At 49.7% G+C, this 15,024-nt stretch overlaps 1 protein-coding gene across 6 annotated transcripts; it reads left to right on the top strand.

Annotated features, from left to right (window-relative positions):
* Positions 1–669: 669 nt before the first annotated feature.
* On the top strand, positions 670–10,828 carry LOC144705893 (uncharacterized). 6 transcript variants are annotated; one of them, XR_013582138.1, is made up of 3 exons: positions 670–1,585; positions 1,658–1,970; positions 10,025–10,828. XR_013582138.1 is itself a non-coding variant. In XM_078578753.1 (2 exons), exon 2 carries the CDS (start codon positions 3,326–3,328, stop codon positions 4,970–4,972), a length of 1,647 nt encoding a protein of 548 aa, XP_078434879.1. In that variant the 5' UTR covers positions 670–1,585; positions 1,749–3,325; the 3' UTR covers positions 4,973–10,828. The 6 variants fall into 6 exon arrangements, 3 of the variants coding, with proteins under 3 accessions (XP_078434879.1, XP_078434878.1, XP_078434877.1); XR_013582140.1 differs by having other exon boundaries at positions 7,807–10,828; XR_013582139.1 differs by having other exon boundaries at positions 6,812–10,828.
* The last annotated feature ends 4,196 nt before the right edge of the window (positions 10,829–15,024 follow it).

Here is a 15,024-nt window from a genome sequence, read left to right as displayed (position 1 = left end):
ATTAGTAATTATAATAAAAACTATGAACCATAGAGGGATGAAGGTAGTTATGACACTTAATTTGATTTATATTAAATACAAATAAATGTACAAATATGTAGAAGAGAATCCCTTTCACAGGTTTGCAAGCAAAGCCTTACATAATCATGTCAGGGCCACGTTAAGTGTCTAGTTTAATAAATAAAATGATGTAGTTTATGTATAAAGTGAGAAAATTTGTATACCGCTTGATAAATAATTATAGCAAAAACTATACCAAGTCTTATAAGAAACTACCACATAAATCCTTTAATTTCCATTAAATGAATGTATATTCGTGAACCGCAACACCTTCTCATACTATAAAACACGCTCAATTTGACCAACTTCTTATTGATGACGAAACCAACACTCACATTTTTATTTGTTTCGGTTAATGCTGAATTCAAATTTATTTTAATGCAATACATTAGTCTCAGACAATGAAATTTTAATTTTCCTCATTCTTTGTATACTTTAATCCAATACTCTGGCTATCATACATTTCTATAACTAAAATACTCACACTTTCCAATAAATGCATTCAATGCCTCTCACTAGAACAATATCACATTTAATTTCCATTAAATGGTGTTACAACTAGCTAGGTTTTGTATTAAAATGCGGTTTACAATGTAAGGCTGATGGGGGACCATCGCGACGACACCGCCACGGGACGTGCTCGACCTCTTCGATCCGCTCACGCCGACGCCCGCGACCCCGACTTTAAATACTCGTCGTAAGTCTTTTATTATTTTCTGATTTTGTTTGTTCGTGATAAATATTCAGACCCGGCCAGGTATTAGGCATCGTCCCTCTTTCGTTTTCGTTCCGTCTCGTCGTTATGTGTAACGAGGAGGGCCACGTCATGCGATGGACCCCTCCTCCCCCTTTGGCTCTTGGCACCCTCTCCCCCCCCCCCATATAAGGGGAAGGCATGCTCCAAGAGCAAGAGGAGAGTCCTCGAAAAAAATGATCTTTTCCAATGTTTTCTTCCCATTCTTCCTTTTGAGTTAAAAAATAGAAAGTGTTCATCTTCTACCTCTGGACCTCGCTCAGGAGTCTGTTCAACTTCCCGGTGAGTGAGACCAGCGGTTTGGGTTGTTCCTCCTCATTTCGGTGGCCACCTCTCCTCCATCGCCATCGGGAATCTGTGATCCCCTCGGCCACCCCCTTTGGTGTCCAGCGCCCCCGCCCGTCTTGCCGCGCTAGACTGGGATCCCATCTCCCGAGCCACACCGCCATAGAAACGCCCGTTCGGAGCTCAGATCCTTGTCCCCTGATCCCGTGGCCAGGTCGCTGTCTATATAGGCCTCTCCCGCTGAGGAGCCGCCAGACTCTCATCCCTTCTCGTGCAAACTGATCCGCCGTGCGCCTGCGAGTATCATCGGACGCGCCTCACAACTTCTGGCCGCCCGCCTCGTCGTGTGCCCGTGCCGCAACCCACCTTTTACACGATCACGCGCGCAACCGCACCCTCATTTCCCCATCGCGGGGCGACCTTCTCATTTTCCCACCAGGGAATTCTGCCGCGGCTGTTGCTCGTGTCTGACTGGCGGTGATCGAGGTAATTCCCTCTGGACCCTTCCCATCGCCCTGATCGGCCTCCAGTCCCCGATCTGGTTGTGATCTTTCTCAGACGCGATTATCACACGCCCCCCCCGATCTAGCTCCGGAGCTTCCTACGACGTTCGTCACCTACGGAACGTGACCAGGATTATTGCTGCCAGGGATTCACTACTACTAAGTTCTTATTTGAGTTGCCTGCAAGCGAGCGGCCAAGCCCGCAAGCCGCCGTGCCCCTTGGCCCCCTCGTCGATCGCCAACTCCTGCCAGGCTCCTGCGCCCGCGCGCGCCCCGCTAACGCTACTGCCTGTAGCCCTGGCTGTTAGATCGTGCCTCTGACGTGGATATCGTCTCGGCCGTTCGTCCTTGGGGGAGAGCGATACCAGGTTCCTTCTCTCTCCCTCCCCTTTCTTTATCAGTATTACTATTTCCTTCAGTACTGTCTTCCGCTATCGTAATCCACTACCGCCTAGTTCCGTGACGTCGGATAGGTTAGGCACCCATTCGAGAGATAGGATTTCTTTGAGATTGACGAATAGATTGTAGTCGTTGAAGGTGAAGTCCTGTGGGTCCTCAAACGCCCTCACGACGAGCCCGATCGTGAGATCTTGCGGGTCACTTGGAGTCGACCCGGATCTAGTTGTCCCCTTGGGGATTTTACTGAACCGTCGCCCCTACGTTGGTCCGCCCTCGTCGCTCTAAGAGGAAATTTGAACGTGCATTCATCTTCATAATTGACACGCATCGTGCATCGCTGTGACGTAATACGAGCCGACAATCCCGGCCGTCCCGTATTACATCATATTGGTATCAGAGCCGGTCGTGTTAGCGCTTGCTTAACACGGTCGGTCGGATATTATTTACTTATTTCCGCACTTATTACACATTGTTTCATTTTCTCATCACATATTCAAAATTCATTTGCATTCGCATAAAAAAAAAAAAATACGTCATAGCATCCATCGCATTTAGTAGCATCACCTAGATAGTACCCTTCGTCAATTCTGAAGAAGTTGACCGTAGGATGGTTCAGACACGGGCCCAACTGCGGCACGCCGACGCGGAAGGTTCTGGCGCGGTTCATGAATTTCGTCCTAACGTAGAGGGTCTTCCCCCGGGAGACCCGTTATATCTCCCATATTATGAGGATCTGATAGTGAACGAGGAGGCACCAGTTCCTCCTCCTCCTCTAGTTTGCCCCACCCGGCCCCTAGAGTCGAGGACCGTGTGTCCTCCTCTACGGCTAGCCCTAGAGCGCCGCCTAGTGGTCACCAGACCACTAGCTCGTCAGGGGATATTCCCCAACGCCCGGGCAAGGCCCCCATGCCCAGCAGCCCCGCCCCGGTCCCGGCGTACGTTCCTCCACGGCCTACAGCAGCACCGTAGTATGACCAACCGGCGTGGAAACCTCGGCGCCACAAGCAGCGGAGGTGGGAGCATCACCGACGACGGTCACCACCACAGGACGGGTATCGTGCACAGCGTTTTCCCGAGGAGCGCTCCTATCGACATGATAGAGAGCACTATTCGTCGGAGGCGAGACCGCCCCCGCCCCGTCAGCACCACGGGGTTCCCCCCGTGCCGACCTATGCTCCGGCGCCTTATGCGCCAACTTATACTACCGGACCGAGTGGGCCACACTATGGCGCCCCCCCTCCTCCGGTGGCCCCGACTACTTACGGGCCGCTAACCTACTATAGCACGGCGCACGTGCCCGTGCCTCAGCCCCATAGAGCACCCCATGTGCCACCTATCGCGGCCCTGCACTACCCTAGGGGATACCCGCCGGCACCACAGCCGACTTACCCTATCGGCACGCACGGTCAGTTTGCCGTGGCGCCGCATACGCTCCAAACCCATATCCGAAGCACGCGGTCCACCCCGTGCCCCCGGCACCGACCACGGCATATCCATACCGGGCTATGCCCCGGAGGCACCCGTCGCACCACCGGCACCACCAGTCTACTACCCACCACCGGCACCTCCGGTCGCACCGGTCCCGGATTATGCAGGGCAAGTAGGCCCTCGGGAGGTCCCTCGGCCCCCACCAGCTCGTCATCCAGATGATGAACGAGAGAGACGACGCGAGGCGCATCGCGCTATGATTCAGAAGAGCGTGCGCATGGAAGTACCTATTTTCGAAGGATCCCGGAACCCGAAGGATTACCCCGATTGGGAATCCAACTTACAGAGTTACTTCCAGTGGTATGATATGGACGACGACCTGTGCGTCTCATATGCCGAGGCTCGTCTCGGAGGGCAGGCCAAATTTTTCTGGAAGAACGAGAAGGAGGCCGCCCGACTCCAGGGAGATCTACCCCACACATGGACCGAGATGGCTCGCAAGCTGAAGGATAAGTATATCCCTAAGCTCTACATGACCCGCTTGTTGCTCAAGTGGATGGACCTAAAGCAAGGTCGACGACGGGTCAGCGAGTACATTGAGGAGTTCGAAGAGTATCGCATGAGATGCAAATTCGTAGAGAGCCCTCAGATTCAGATAGCCTTTTTTGTCCACGGATTACGGACAGATCTAGGGGTTAAGGTTCTAGAACAGAACCCTAGTACCGTGGACTTGGCATACGGCCTCGTGGAGAGTAACGAGTACTCCCATGATGATTCTACTCCGACGAGCGTCGTCGCACCCCGGGTGAGCAGCACTAGCTCAACCTCGAGCTCCACCCCTAGAGCAGCATCCGGATGGACACGAGGAAACCCGGCTCCCCCTCGACCGACCACTCCGGCCCCCACTCCGGCACCCGCTCCCGCACCGTCGACCCCATCCGTGGTGTCGACCGCTAGGGCCCCGGTAGCCGGCCGTGAACCCATGCAATGTTTCAAGTGCAAGGGATTCGGACACCGCCGCACGGAGTGTCCCTCGCTCCTGCACATGGACATTCACGGGAACCCGGTAGACGCCCCACCAGAGGACGACTTGGAGGTGGACGAGTATCCAGGGGAGTGCCCTGAAGGAGAGGATTACGAGGAACCCCTCGGGTACATTCAGATTACCCCGGCACCCCCGGCTCCAGCCCAGCCCGTTGCGACCCTACGCATCCAGCAGGGCGCACCTTCTAGGGGCCATACCACCCGGGCAGGTCCCATCACCGCTCCACCAGTGGGGCCGACTCCCGGAACGGCCCCACGTCCCACTGCGCCCGGCTCGGCCACGCCACCGCGCGCACCCACCTCGGCCCCGAAGCCGATGACTCCCGGAAGTGCGGACACTACTCAGCGCACTTCCATCTTCTACTTGTACGTGAAGATCGCCGGGCGAACGTACAAGCTTATCGTCGATAGCGGGATCTGCGTCAACGCCATACCCGAGGACACCGCCCGCAAGCTAGGGCTCACGTTAGTACCGCTCCCGATGCCGTACAACGTGTGATGGATCGACGCATCCACCCTCCTGGTACGGATGCAGTGCCATGTTCCGTTGAAGATGAGCACGTACGACGAGCAGGTACTCTGCGACGTACTACCAATGAAGATTGGTAGTATCATCCTCGGACGTCCTTGGTTGTTTGACCATGATGTTCAGTTAGCCGGACGAGCGAACACGTGCTCGTTCCTCTATGGGGGTCGGCGCCTCACATGGTACCCGTCTACCCGCCCCATACCCCCAGCCGGCGCCTACTAGCGGATAGGAGGTCCCACCTCCGACACCGGTCATCACGAATGGTTGCATCTTTAGGAGAGGCGTTGAGCCCATTGAGGACACACTACTGGTATGTTTTGCGCTTACCGTCTCACCATCATCGACACCGGATGAGACGGAACCCACGGACCCTGAGGTGCCCTGGCTAGTGGCCGAATTCGCAGACGTATTTCCCGCCGAACTTCCTTGCGAGCTTCCTCCACTGAGGAACATACAGCACGCCATTGACTTAGTTCTGGGAGCATCGCTCCCGAACCTGCCTCACTACCGGATGGACCCGGTGAAGTATGAGGAGCTGCACGGGCAAGTGAAGGAGTTACTCTCCAAGGGATTGATCAGGGAGAGCCTTAGCCCGTGCGCCGTACCGGCCCTACTCCCGCCCAAGAAAGACAGGACTGGGCGCATGTGTTGTGACTCCAGGGCCATCAACAAGATTACGGTGAAGTACCGTTTCCCAATCCCTAGGATTCAGGATTTGTTTGACGAGATGCTCAGAGCCACTATGTACTCGAAGATAGATCTTCGGAGTGGATATCACCAGGTTCGGATCCGACCCGGGGACGAATGGAAGACGGCGTTCAAGATCAAGGATGGACTCTACGAGTGGAACGTCATGCCGTTCGGGCTTTCGAATGCCCCGAATACTTTCTAGAGACTCATGAACGAGGTACTCCGCCCGTTCATCGGAAAGTTCATCGTCGTGTATTTCGACGACATCTTAGTGTATAGTGCTACGAGGGACGAGCACCTCCGGCTAGTGTGCGCCACACTGCGCCGCGAGAAGCTATACACTCAGCCGAAGAAGTGTAGCTTCTTCGTATCCGAGGTATCCTTCCTTGGATTCATCTTATCCGCACGAGGAGTTTCTCTCAATCCCGCCAAGGTGGATGCCATCACCACTTGGCCGAAGTTGAAGAACGTGCACGACGTTCGTAGTTTCATAGGGCTTGCCACCTTCTACAGGAGATTCGTGCCGAGCTTCAGCGGCGTCACGGCACCCCTCACGGACCTCCTCAAGAAGGAACACTTCGAGTGGACCTCCGCAGCAAACCGCGCCTTCGAGCTAGTGAAGAGGCTCATGACGGAGGCACCGGTACTTCAGTTGCCCGACTTTGCGAAGGTCTTCGAGGTGTCATGCGATGCCTCGCAGTCGGAATAGGGGGAGTCCTTATCCAGGAAGGACATCCCATCGAGAATTTCAGCGAGAAGCTGAACGACACGCGCCGGCGATACGACAACTATGACCGAGAATTCTACGCCTTAGTGCAGTCGCTGCGCCATTGGCGCCACTATCTCCTCCCGAAGGAGTTTGTCCTATTCTCCGACCATAGTGCCTTGCGCCATCTCCACGATCAGCGCAAGGTCAGTGACCGTCATGCGCGCTGGATTGCGTACTTATAGGATTTTACATTCGTCCTTCGGCATAAGAAGGGCAAAGATAACATAGTAGCCGATGCCCTGAGTAGGAGACCCCTAGTGCTGAATGTGATGAGGACTCAGGTCCTCGGTTTTGAGCAGCTACGCGAGGAGTACAGTGATTGTCCCGACTTCTGGAAAATCTTCGCGCAGGTCCACGACAGCATGGTCCCGAAGTCCCGGGACTACTACATCGACGACGGGTAACTCTTCCACGGCAAGAGGATATGCATACCCCGGACATCCCTCCAAGATTTCCTAGTATGGAAAATGCACGCCGGCGGCTTGAGCGGACACTTCGGCATCAACAAGACGATCCAGGAGATGGAGCATCGATTCTTTTGGCCGTCTCTGAAGCGAGATGTGGGAAAGATCATTTCCCAATGCTCCACGTGCACGAGGGCGAAGATGACGAAGCAGAACACGGGGCTCTACACGCCCCTACCCGTCCCCGACAGGCCGTGGGAAGACATCAGCATAGATTTTGTCTTAGGCTTGCCTAAGACCTTGAGAAACCATGATTCCATCATGGTTGTCGTCGACCGCTTCTCGAAGATGGCACATTTCGTGCCATGTTCGAAAGCATCAGACGCATCTAGAGTTGCTCCACTCTTCTTCGATCACGTGGTTAGTTGATAAGCCAAAAATAGGGGTAAAAACTATGCAATTTTTAGCCCTTGTCGTTGTGGATTTTGGCTTATGCAATAAAATTTATAAGAACTCCACTTAAGACGTATAGTGATAAGTATGAGTGTCGTCCAAGGGAGGCAAGTAGGAATTTCAATTTGATTTTATTTTTTTTGTGTTTTAGATCCTAATTAGAGTGAATTTGATCTTCAATGAGGATCAAGTCACCCTAATTAAGTGAGAATTTAGAGAGGGGGATAGAAGAGATGAGAAGACTAGAAGAATTAAGGACTCTAAATTTCCTTCTTTGATCCTAATTAAAGGATCCAAGAAGTCATTTAGAGAGGTTGAAAGAGGGTTCTTAAAATGAGTTGGGTTGATTTTTGCAGATTGATAATTCAGAACTAAAATGGGGAAATTGAGAATTCTAAGAATTAAAACTAATTTTTTTTATAATTTTTCTGTAATGCAATTGAATGCCCAGGTAAAATTTCTCAATTTCTCCTCTCAATCCTAATCAGGGCTTGTACATGCCGCTCAAGCCAAGCGATTTAGAAGTTCAGACTAGAACGGAGTTGAAGAAACAAACAACTTAACCTATTTCATTCAAAATGCACAAAAGCTTGAATACAATGAAAGAAAAAAATACCAAAACTGTTGATCCAGGCTGGGACTCCTCTCTGTCTTGCAGCTGTGATGAGGCACCCTCCAGAATGAGCCCCTCCTCTCGAAATTCAGCTTTTATACCTAGGTCACATGGTGAAAATTACCATTTTAACTCCTTTAGTAATTAATTTTTATCTATCAATGTAGGCTAGATCTGAATGATCCAACCATACAGGTAGAAAGAGGGGATCAAGACGAGCAAATCCATAAAAAAATCATCTCAGTCGGACATCAGCATCAAAAGTTATTAATAAATCAATTTTAAACCAATTTAGTCCAATGGATTTAAAATTGATTTATTTATTAATACACGCAATGACGTGTCGACTTCCCATTGGCTGCGGTGTTTCAATTCCTTTGGCGGGCACTCTCTCATCGCGCCACGTACCCCTGACGAGAGAGTAAAAAAACAATTAAATTTTCGTTAGTGCGCATTTTGCGTACGTTTTGATACGCACGTACACGTGCATTTTTTCATTCCTTTGCCTACTTGTGTGTCGCCACGTCACCGCCCGTGCACGCGCATTGTAAGCGCCGCACAGGCGGTGAACTTACCTCCTGCGACATACACATGTGCGATCGCCGTTGGATTTTTATCCAACGGCTAAAGTTGCGCACGTCAACAAGGCGGGAGGCTCTTTGCGTTTTTTTTCAAGAAAGCCCTTAATAAAACAAGCAATAGTAAACGAACGCCGCCCAAAAATATTCGTGTATATGCCCTTTCGGCACTCTCTCTCCTCCGATTTTCTCTAAAATTAATAATGCAATTGCAAATAAACCCTGAATGATTTTAAATTGGATCTTTACGCGTGCCGTGGCGACCGAGAGCTGTTTTCAGGGTCTTTTTGCAACGAAACGTTGCAAAAAGGCCCCGAAAAGTCTAGAAATGGCATAAATACATTTTTTTCTCTTATAAGTATGCCCTTTTTTAATAGAATAAATGCATTTCTTCTTGAAATAAATCCCAGAAAATTCTTAAAAATTCGTAAAAAATTCTAGAAAATTCCCTGATTAATTGCCATGTTGATAAATGTCGAAATAAACTTTTTAATGTGCCATTTTCATCCAAAAATAATTATTTCGAGCTTCAATAAATCCTTACAAATTCATATAATTAACAGAAAATTAGGGAAAAATCAGAAATTACTTGGAAGCATTCTTTTCGTGTACATATATGGTAACAACCCAATTTTAAGCCTTTTAAATGCATAAATCATGCTAATAACATGAAATAAAGACCGAAATTAGGGTGTTATCATTAGGTTACACGGTATACCTATGACCATCGTCTCTGATCGAGACATTAAGTTTACGAGCTATTTCTGGAAGACTCTTTGGGTCCTCATGGGGAGTCAACTAAAGCTTTCCACTGCATATCATCGTCAGACGGATGGTCAGACGGAGGTTACCAACCGTAGATTAGGTAACCTCCTTAGGTCTCTAGTTGGTGAAAACCTTAGGACGTGGGATCAAGTCCTACCCACGCTGAATTCGTCTTCAACCACTCGGTGAACAGCACAATGGGGAAGGCCCCGTTCAAGATAGTGTACGGTCAACTTCCTAGGAAGCCCATTGACCTTCTTCCCTTAGACTCATGTAGTAAAATCTCTAATGATGCATATGATTTCGCAAACGAAGTTAGGAGCATGCATGAGCATATCCATTCACGCATATCATCCCTCAATGAGCAATACAAGGCTGCCCCCGACAAGGGACGTAGGTCCAGTATATTCTCAGAGGGCGATCTAGTGATGGTGAGATTGAGGCCTGAGAGACACTCTCCAGGGGTCGCTACGAAGCTTCATGCTCGTAGTGCCAGGCCTTTCTGAGTAGCCCAACAGATCAACGACAATGCATACGTCGTGAGCATTCCTCGTAGTTGGGAAATTAGTTCTACCTTCAACGTCTGTGATCTGGTTCGATATCATCCCTTGCCACCCATTGAAGAGCCTCACAGCCACTCAAGACTTGATAGTGAAGTGAGCAAGAGTACACAAATCCCACTTCCACTACCCACCCGTATGCGGTAGGAAAAGATAGAAACAGTAATACAGGAAGTAATTAACGCTGTAGGGGATCGAGTGGAGCGCACATTCCTGGTGCACTGGCAGGGGCACCCGACGTCGGACGACACGTGGATGACAGAGGATGACCTACGGTGACACCGACCTGACCTGCTCCAGCCCATTGACGACATCATGGAGGCCAGCTCGACGACGCCGAGCTCTTCCCGCCCCGGAAGGATGATGGGGGACCATCGCGACAACACCACCACGGGACGCGGTCCACCTCTCCAATCCGCTCGCGCCGACGCCCGCGACCCCGACTTTAAATACTCATCGTAAGTCTTTTATTATTTTCTGATTTTGTTTGTTTGTGATAAATATTCGGACCCGGCCAGGTGTTAGGCCTCGTCCCTCTTTCATTTTTGTTCCGTCTCGTCGTTATGTGTAACGAGGAGGGCCACGTCATGCGACGGACCCCTCCTCCCCCTTTGGCTCTTGGCACCCTCTCCCCCCCCCCATATAAGGGGAAGGCATGCTCCAAGAGCAAGAGGAGAGTCCTCGAAAAAAATGATCTTTTCCAATGTTTTCTTCCCATTCTTCCTTTTGAGTTAAAAAATAGAAAGTGTTCATCTTCTACCTCTGGACCTCGCTCAGGAATCTGTTCAACTTCCCGGTGAGTGAGACCAGCGGTTTGGGTTGTTCCTCCTCATTTCGGTGGCCACCTCTCCTCCATCGCCATCGGGAATCTGTGATCCCCTCGGCCATCCCCTTTGGTGTTCAGCGCCCCCGCCCATCTTGCCGCGCTAGACTAGGATCCCATCTCCCGAGCCACACCGCCATAGAAACGCCCGTTCGGAGCTCAGATCCTTGTCCCCTGATCCCGCGGCCAGATCGCTGTCTATACCGGCCTCTCCCGCTGAGGAGCCGCTAGACTCTCATCCCCTCTCGTGCGAACCGCTTTGCCGTGCGCCTGCGAGTATCATCGGATGCGCCTCACGGCTTCTGGCCGTCCGCCTCGTTGTGTGCCCGTGCCGCAACCCACCTTTTACACGATTACGCGCGCAGCCGCGCCCTCATTTCCCCATCGCGGGGCGACCTTCTCATTTTTCCACCAGGGAATTCTGCCGCGGCCGCTGCTCGTGTCTAACTGGCTGTGATCGAGTTAATTCCCTCCGGACCCTTCCCATTGCACTGATCGGCCTCCAGTCCCCGATCTGGCGGTGATCTTTCTCAGATGCGATTATCACACACCCCCCTCCCCCCCCAGATCTAGCTCTAGAGCTTCCTACGACGTTCGTCACCTACGGAACGTGACCAGGATTATTGCTGCCAGGGATTCACCACTACTAAGTTCTTATTTGAGCTGTCTGCAAGCGAGCGGCCAAGCCCGCAAGCCGCTGTGCCCCTTGGCCTCCTCGTCTATCGCCAACTCCTGCCAAGCTCCTGCGCCCGCGTGCGCCCCGCTGACGCTATTGCCTGTAGCCCCGGCTGTTAGATCATGCCTCTGACGTGAATATCGTCTTGGCCGTTCATCCTTGGGGGAGAGCGATACCAGGTTCCTTCTCGCTCCCTCCCGTTTATTTATCAGTATTATTATTTCCTTCAGTATCGTCTTCCGCTATCGTATTCCACTGCCGCCTAGTTCCGTAACGTCGGATAGGTTAGCCACCCATTCGAGAGATAGGATTTCTTTGAGATTGACGAACAGATTGTAGTCGTTGAAGGTGAACTCCTGTGGGTTGTCAAACGCCCTCACGACGAGCCCGATCGTGAGATCTTGCGGGTCACTTGGAGTCGACTCGGATCTAGTTGTCCCCCTAGGGATTTTACTGAACTGTCGCCCCTACGTCGGTCCGCCCTCGTCGCTCTAAGAGGAAATTTGAACGTGCATTCATCGTCATAATTGACACGCATCATGCATCGCTGTGACGTAATACGAGCCGACAATCCCGGCCGTGATGGCGAGGACGCCAATGCATCAGCCTGGGACACGTCACCGCAGGCAGTCGGGGTCAACACAGACGTTACGGATCCAAAGATGAAGTCAACAGAAGTCAACCCACCTCGGTCAACAGGAGTCAACGAAGAAGTCAACACGCCACAACCGCCGTCCGCCACGTCACCACCGCAAGACGTCTCCACGCGTCATGACACGACGCCAAAGGCAGATCCACAACTGCCCTTTGGCGTGACGTGATGCACGCTTTCTCGCCTTATTTTCTAGTTATTTTCTCTTTCCTCCAAGGCCTATATAAGGTCATTTGTTTCAAGAACTCATTAGGCAATCATAATTCAAGAATTGAGTTTTCTTTCTAACTCTTCTTGGAGGATTGCCCTACCCTCATCTTGCCCTAACCTTCCCGTCGCCGCCGCTGCGTCATCACCGCCGCCGCCTCCACCACCGCGCCCGCTGCGCGCCGCGTCGTCATCACCGCCGCGCAGCCGCGTCACACGCCACGACCGCACGCCACCGCGTACCATCCCAGCGCCGCCCGTGCGCCTCCATACGCCGCGCGCGGCGCTGCGCGCCGTCGGCGGCGCCTCAAGCCGCTGGAGTTCGTCGCGCCCGACCCGGCGTCCCGCTTCATAACGCCCACGGGGCGGACAACGCCCGAGCGCCTGTTCAGTATCACGCCGCCGCTGCCACGAGCAGAATTACCTGCAGCCTCTACACGCACCACGGTGCTGAGGTATACCTGAACCCTGTGGTGTCGACGTGTTCTCCGCTCAGTATTTTCTCGGGAAGTTTCCACCGCCGTTAGAATTAGACTTGGATTTCCTCTTCTTCTCTCCTTTTCTCGAGTGTTTCTTCGCGACGTGAATTCGAGGTATTGATTTCGGTGCTTAGGCATCGTCGCGGTGGGGGAAGACAGTACTCCCGCCCTCGATAAGGGTCGGAGCTGCACCACCAGATTTCATCGGTTTTAAGTCCGAGAATCGACCGTGATTTCTGTGGATTGTTTTATCCCTTAACCCATTCCTACCCATAGCCTCGTCATCCGCCCTAAATCGTCCATCCCATAGTCGTCCTACGTCAGGCCGTCTCGTATTACATCAAAGGCTTAAAACATTAAACTGGAACTATAGAGAAAATAACTATGGTGCAGTGGTTTTGGTACTGAATGGCAGGATCATTGTGTTACAACTAACAAGATAGTCGAATAAGCATAATCAAAAGTCTGAAATGCTTGACCATTGGATCAGTGTGTTACAGCAGAAAAAAATATGCAAGAGAATTTGAATTCTTAAAGAGTAAAGAGTGGGCCTCCATCACAAAGACAGAGTGTTAGGGTGCTGAGTGAAGGTAGGGAGGCAGGCTGCATGCAATGTGATTGATATATATCTAACAGCTTCTGTCGTTGTTACTAAAGTTATGTCTGATATGTGGAGGCAACAAAGAGGGACCTGTAGTCTAAATTAATAGAAGAAAACATCAATTGTGGACTTCACCAAAATATACATTAAAACGCTAGCTGGTTGACAGGTGCATGGTGAATAGATTCAGTAATGTGAACATTTCGGATTAAATTCAGTAATGAAATTAAACTTCTAAAATAAGTTTGGATCCCGAAACTGGGGTGTACAATGAAGATTTGGCATAATGAAACTCAAGATAAATATGTGATAGTTACGGGCATTATATTCTACTTAAAGCATTTAACTACAAATCTACCATGATAGTAATGACCTTATTTTTTTAATATTCTTGAAGTTTGTCCAAACAGCAGATTATCCACATTTTAGAAAACATTTAGTAGACCCTATGTGCCCTTGATGTCGAGATGTTTTGAACACTTATCAATATATGTATGCCCCTTGCATGTAGAAATCAAATGGGACAACTATGAAATACTTTAGTATTATATATAGATCCATATTAAAGATTTTTGGGTTGAGTGTAATTGGGATATATATACTCGAACCACGCCCACAAACATTGAAAAACACCACACTTTATAAATAAAAACCCCCTGGGTGGCATCCAGGGCACAGCTGGATTGGACTACGGGCACAACCCTAGGATTGGACGTACCCAGCACCATGATTTTTGCGAATTAAAAAAAAAAATATTTTTGGGTTATTTTAGCCATGTTTAACGTGTTTCATTTTAGGGTTTAAATGAGCATTTAGAGTGGTGTGGATCATGTCAACAATTCCTCCACAATGCATTCAAACTTCTAGGTTAAACAGGAGAATAAGAAATTTCAAATCATTTAATCATAAATTTTAAGATATTGCAAGGAAAAGACATAGAAAAAAACAAAGAAATATATATGACATCCCACCGCATCTAACAATTATTTATTCTTATCCCAATTATTTTTTGGCAAAAAAACAATGCCACGAACAACCCATGAGTTGTGCTCATATACTTCTCTAGTTGTACCCTGGATGTCGCTCAGGTGGTTTCATGTATGTAATGTTAAGTATTTATAAGACTTTAAAGGCCTACACCCCTTCACACAAAAGAAAATATACAATAGTGATACTGCCGTGTGTGGTAGTTGAGATTTCAGGCACCAACATCACGTTTGCATCCCCTACAGTTGGTGATACGTGGAGCTGTGTTATTTTTGCACTCAGCAGGTATCTTATTGGAGCTCCGTGAATGGCTGTCCATATTAAGCTCATTTTAGATGCCTGCTCCTAGTGGCTGACCAGAGGGAAAAGGCTCTCTAGTATCCTAGTAGTTCATGACGGTTGAACTATTATTAAATGTTGGTCTTTAATCCATTTATATACAGGAAAATGTCTGATCGTGAGGAGTGTCACAATCAAACTTTATTAAGAGGCCCTCAGGTACAATGCTTCCAAATCTACGATTAAATATTATTATCTCAACTTTCACTATCATCCCTATCCTTTCCTTTTTATGTCTTCCATTTTTATACCAGATCCTCTCTTTATCTTCCATTTTTCTTCCACAATATCCCTAGAATTCAAACTCTAGTTTTAAAACCTAAAATTATGTAAAATGTTATCCATTTTCCTTTCTAATAACATGGCATCATGATATTAATTCATGTTATTTCTAACCAATCTCAACACATAATCCATAAGAATTGA

This window comes from Wolffia australiana, chromosome 7 (assembly GCF_029677425.1).
Source record: "Wolffia australiana isolate 7733 chromosome 7, ASM2967742v1".
Lineage (NCBI taxonomy): Eukaryota > Viridiplantae > Streptophyta > Magnoliopsida > Alismatales > Araceae > Wolffia > Wolffia australiana.
The sequence above is the reverse complement of the archived record's forward strand: the minus strand, read 5'-3'. Positions and strand labels throughout refer to the sequence as shown.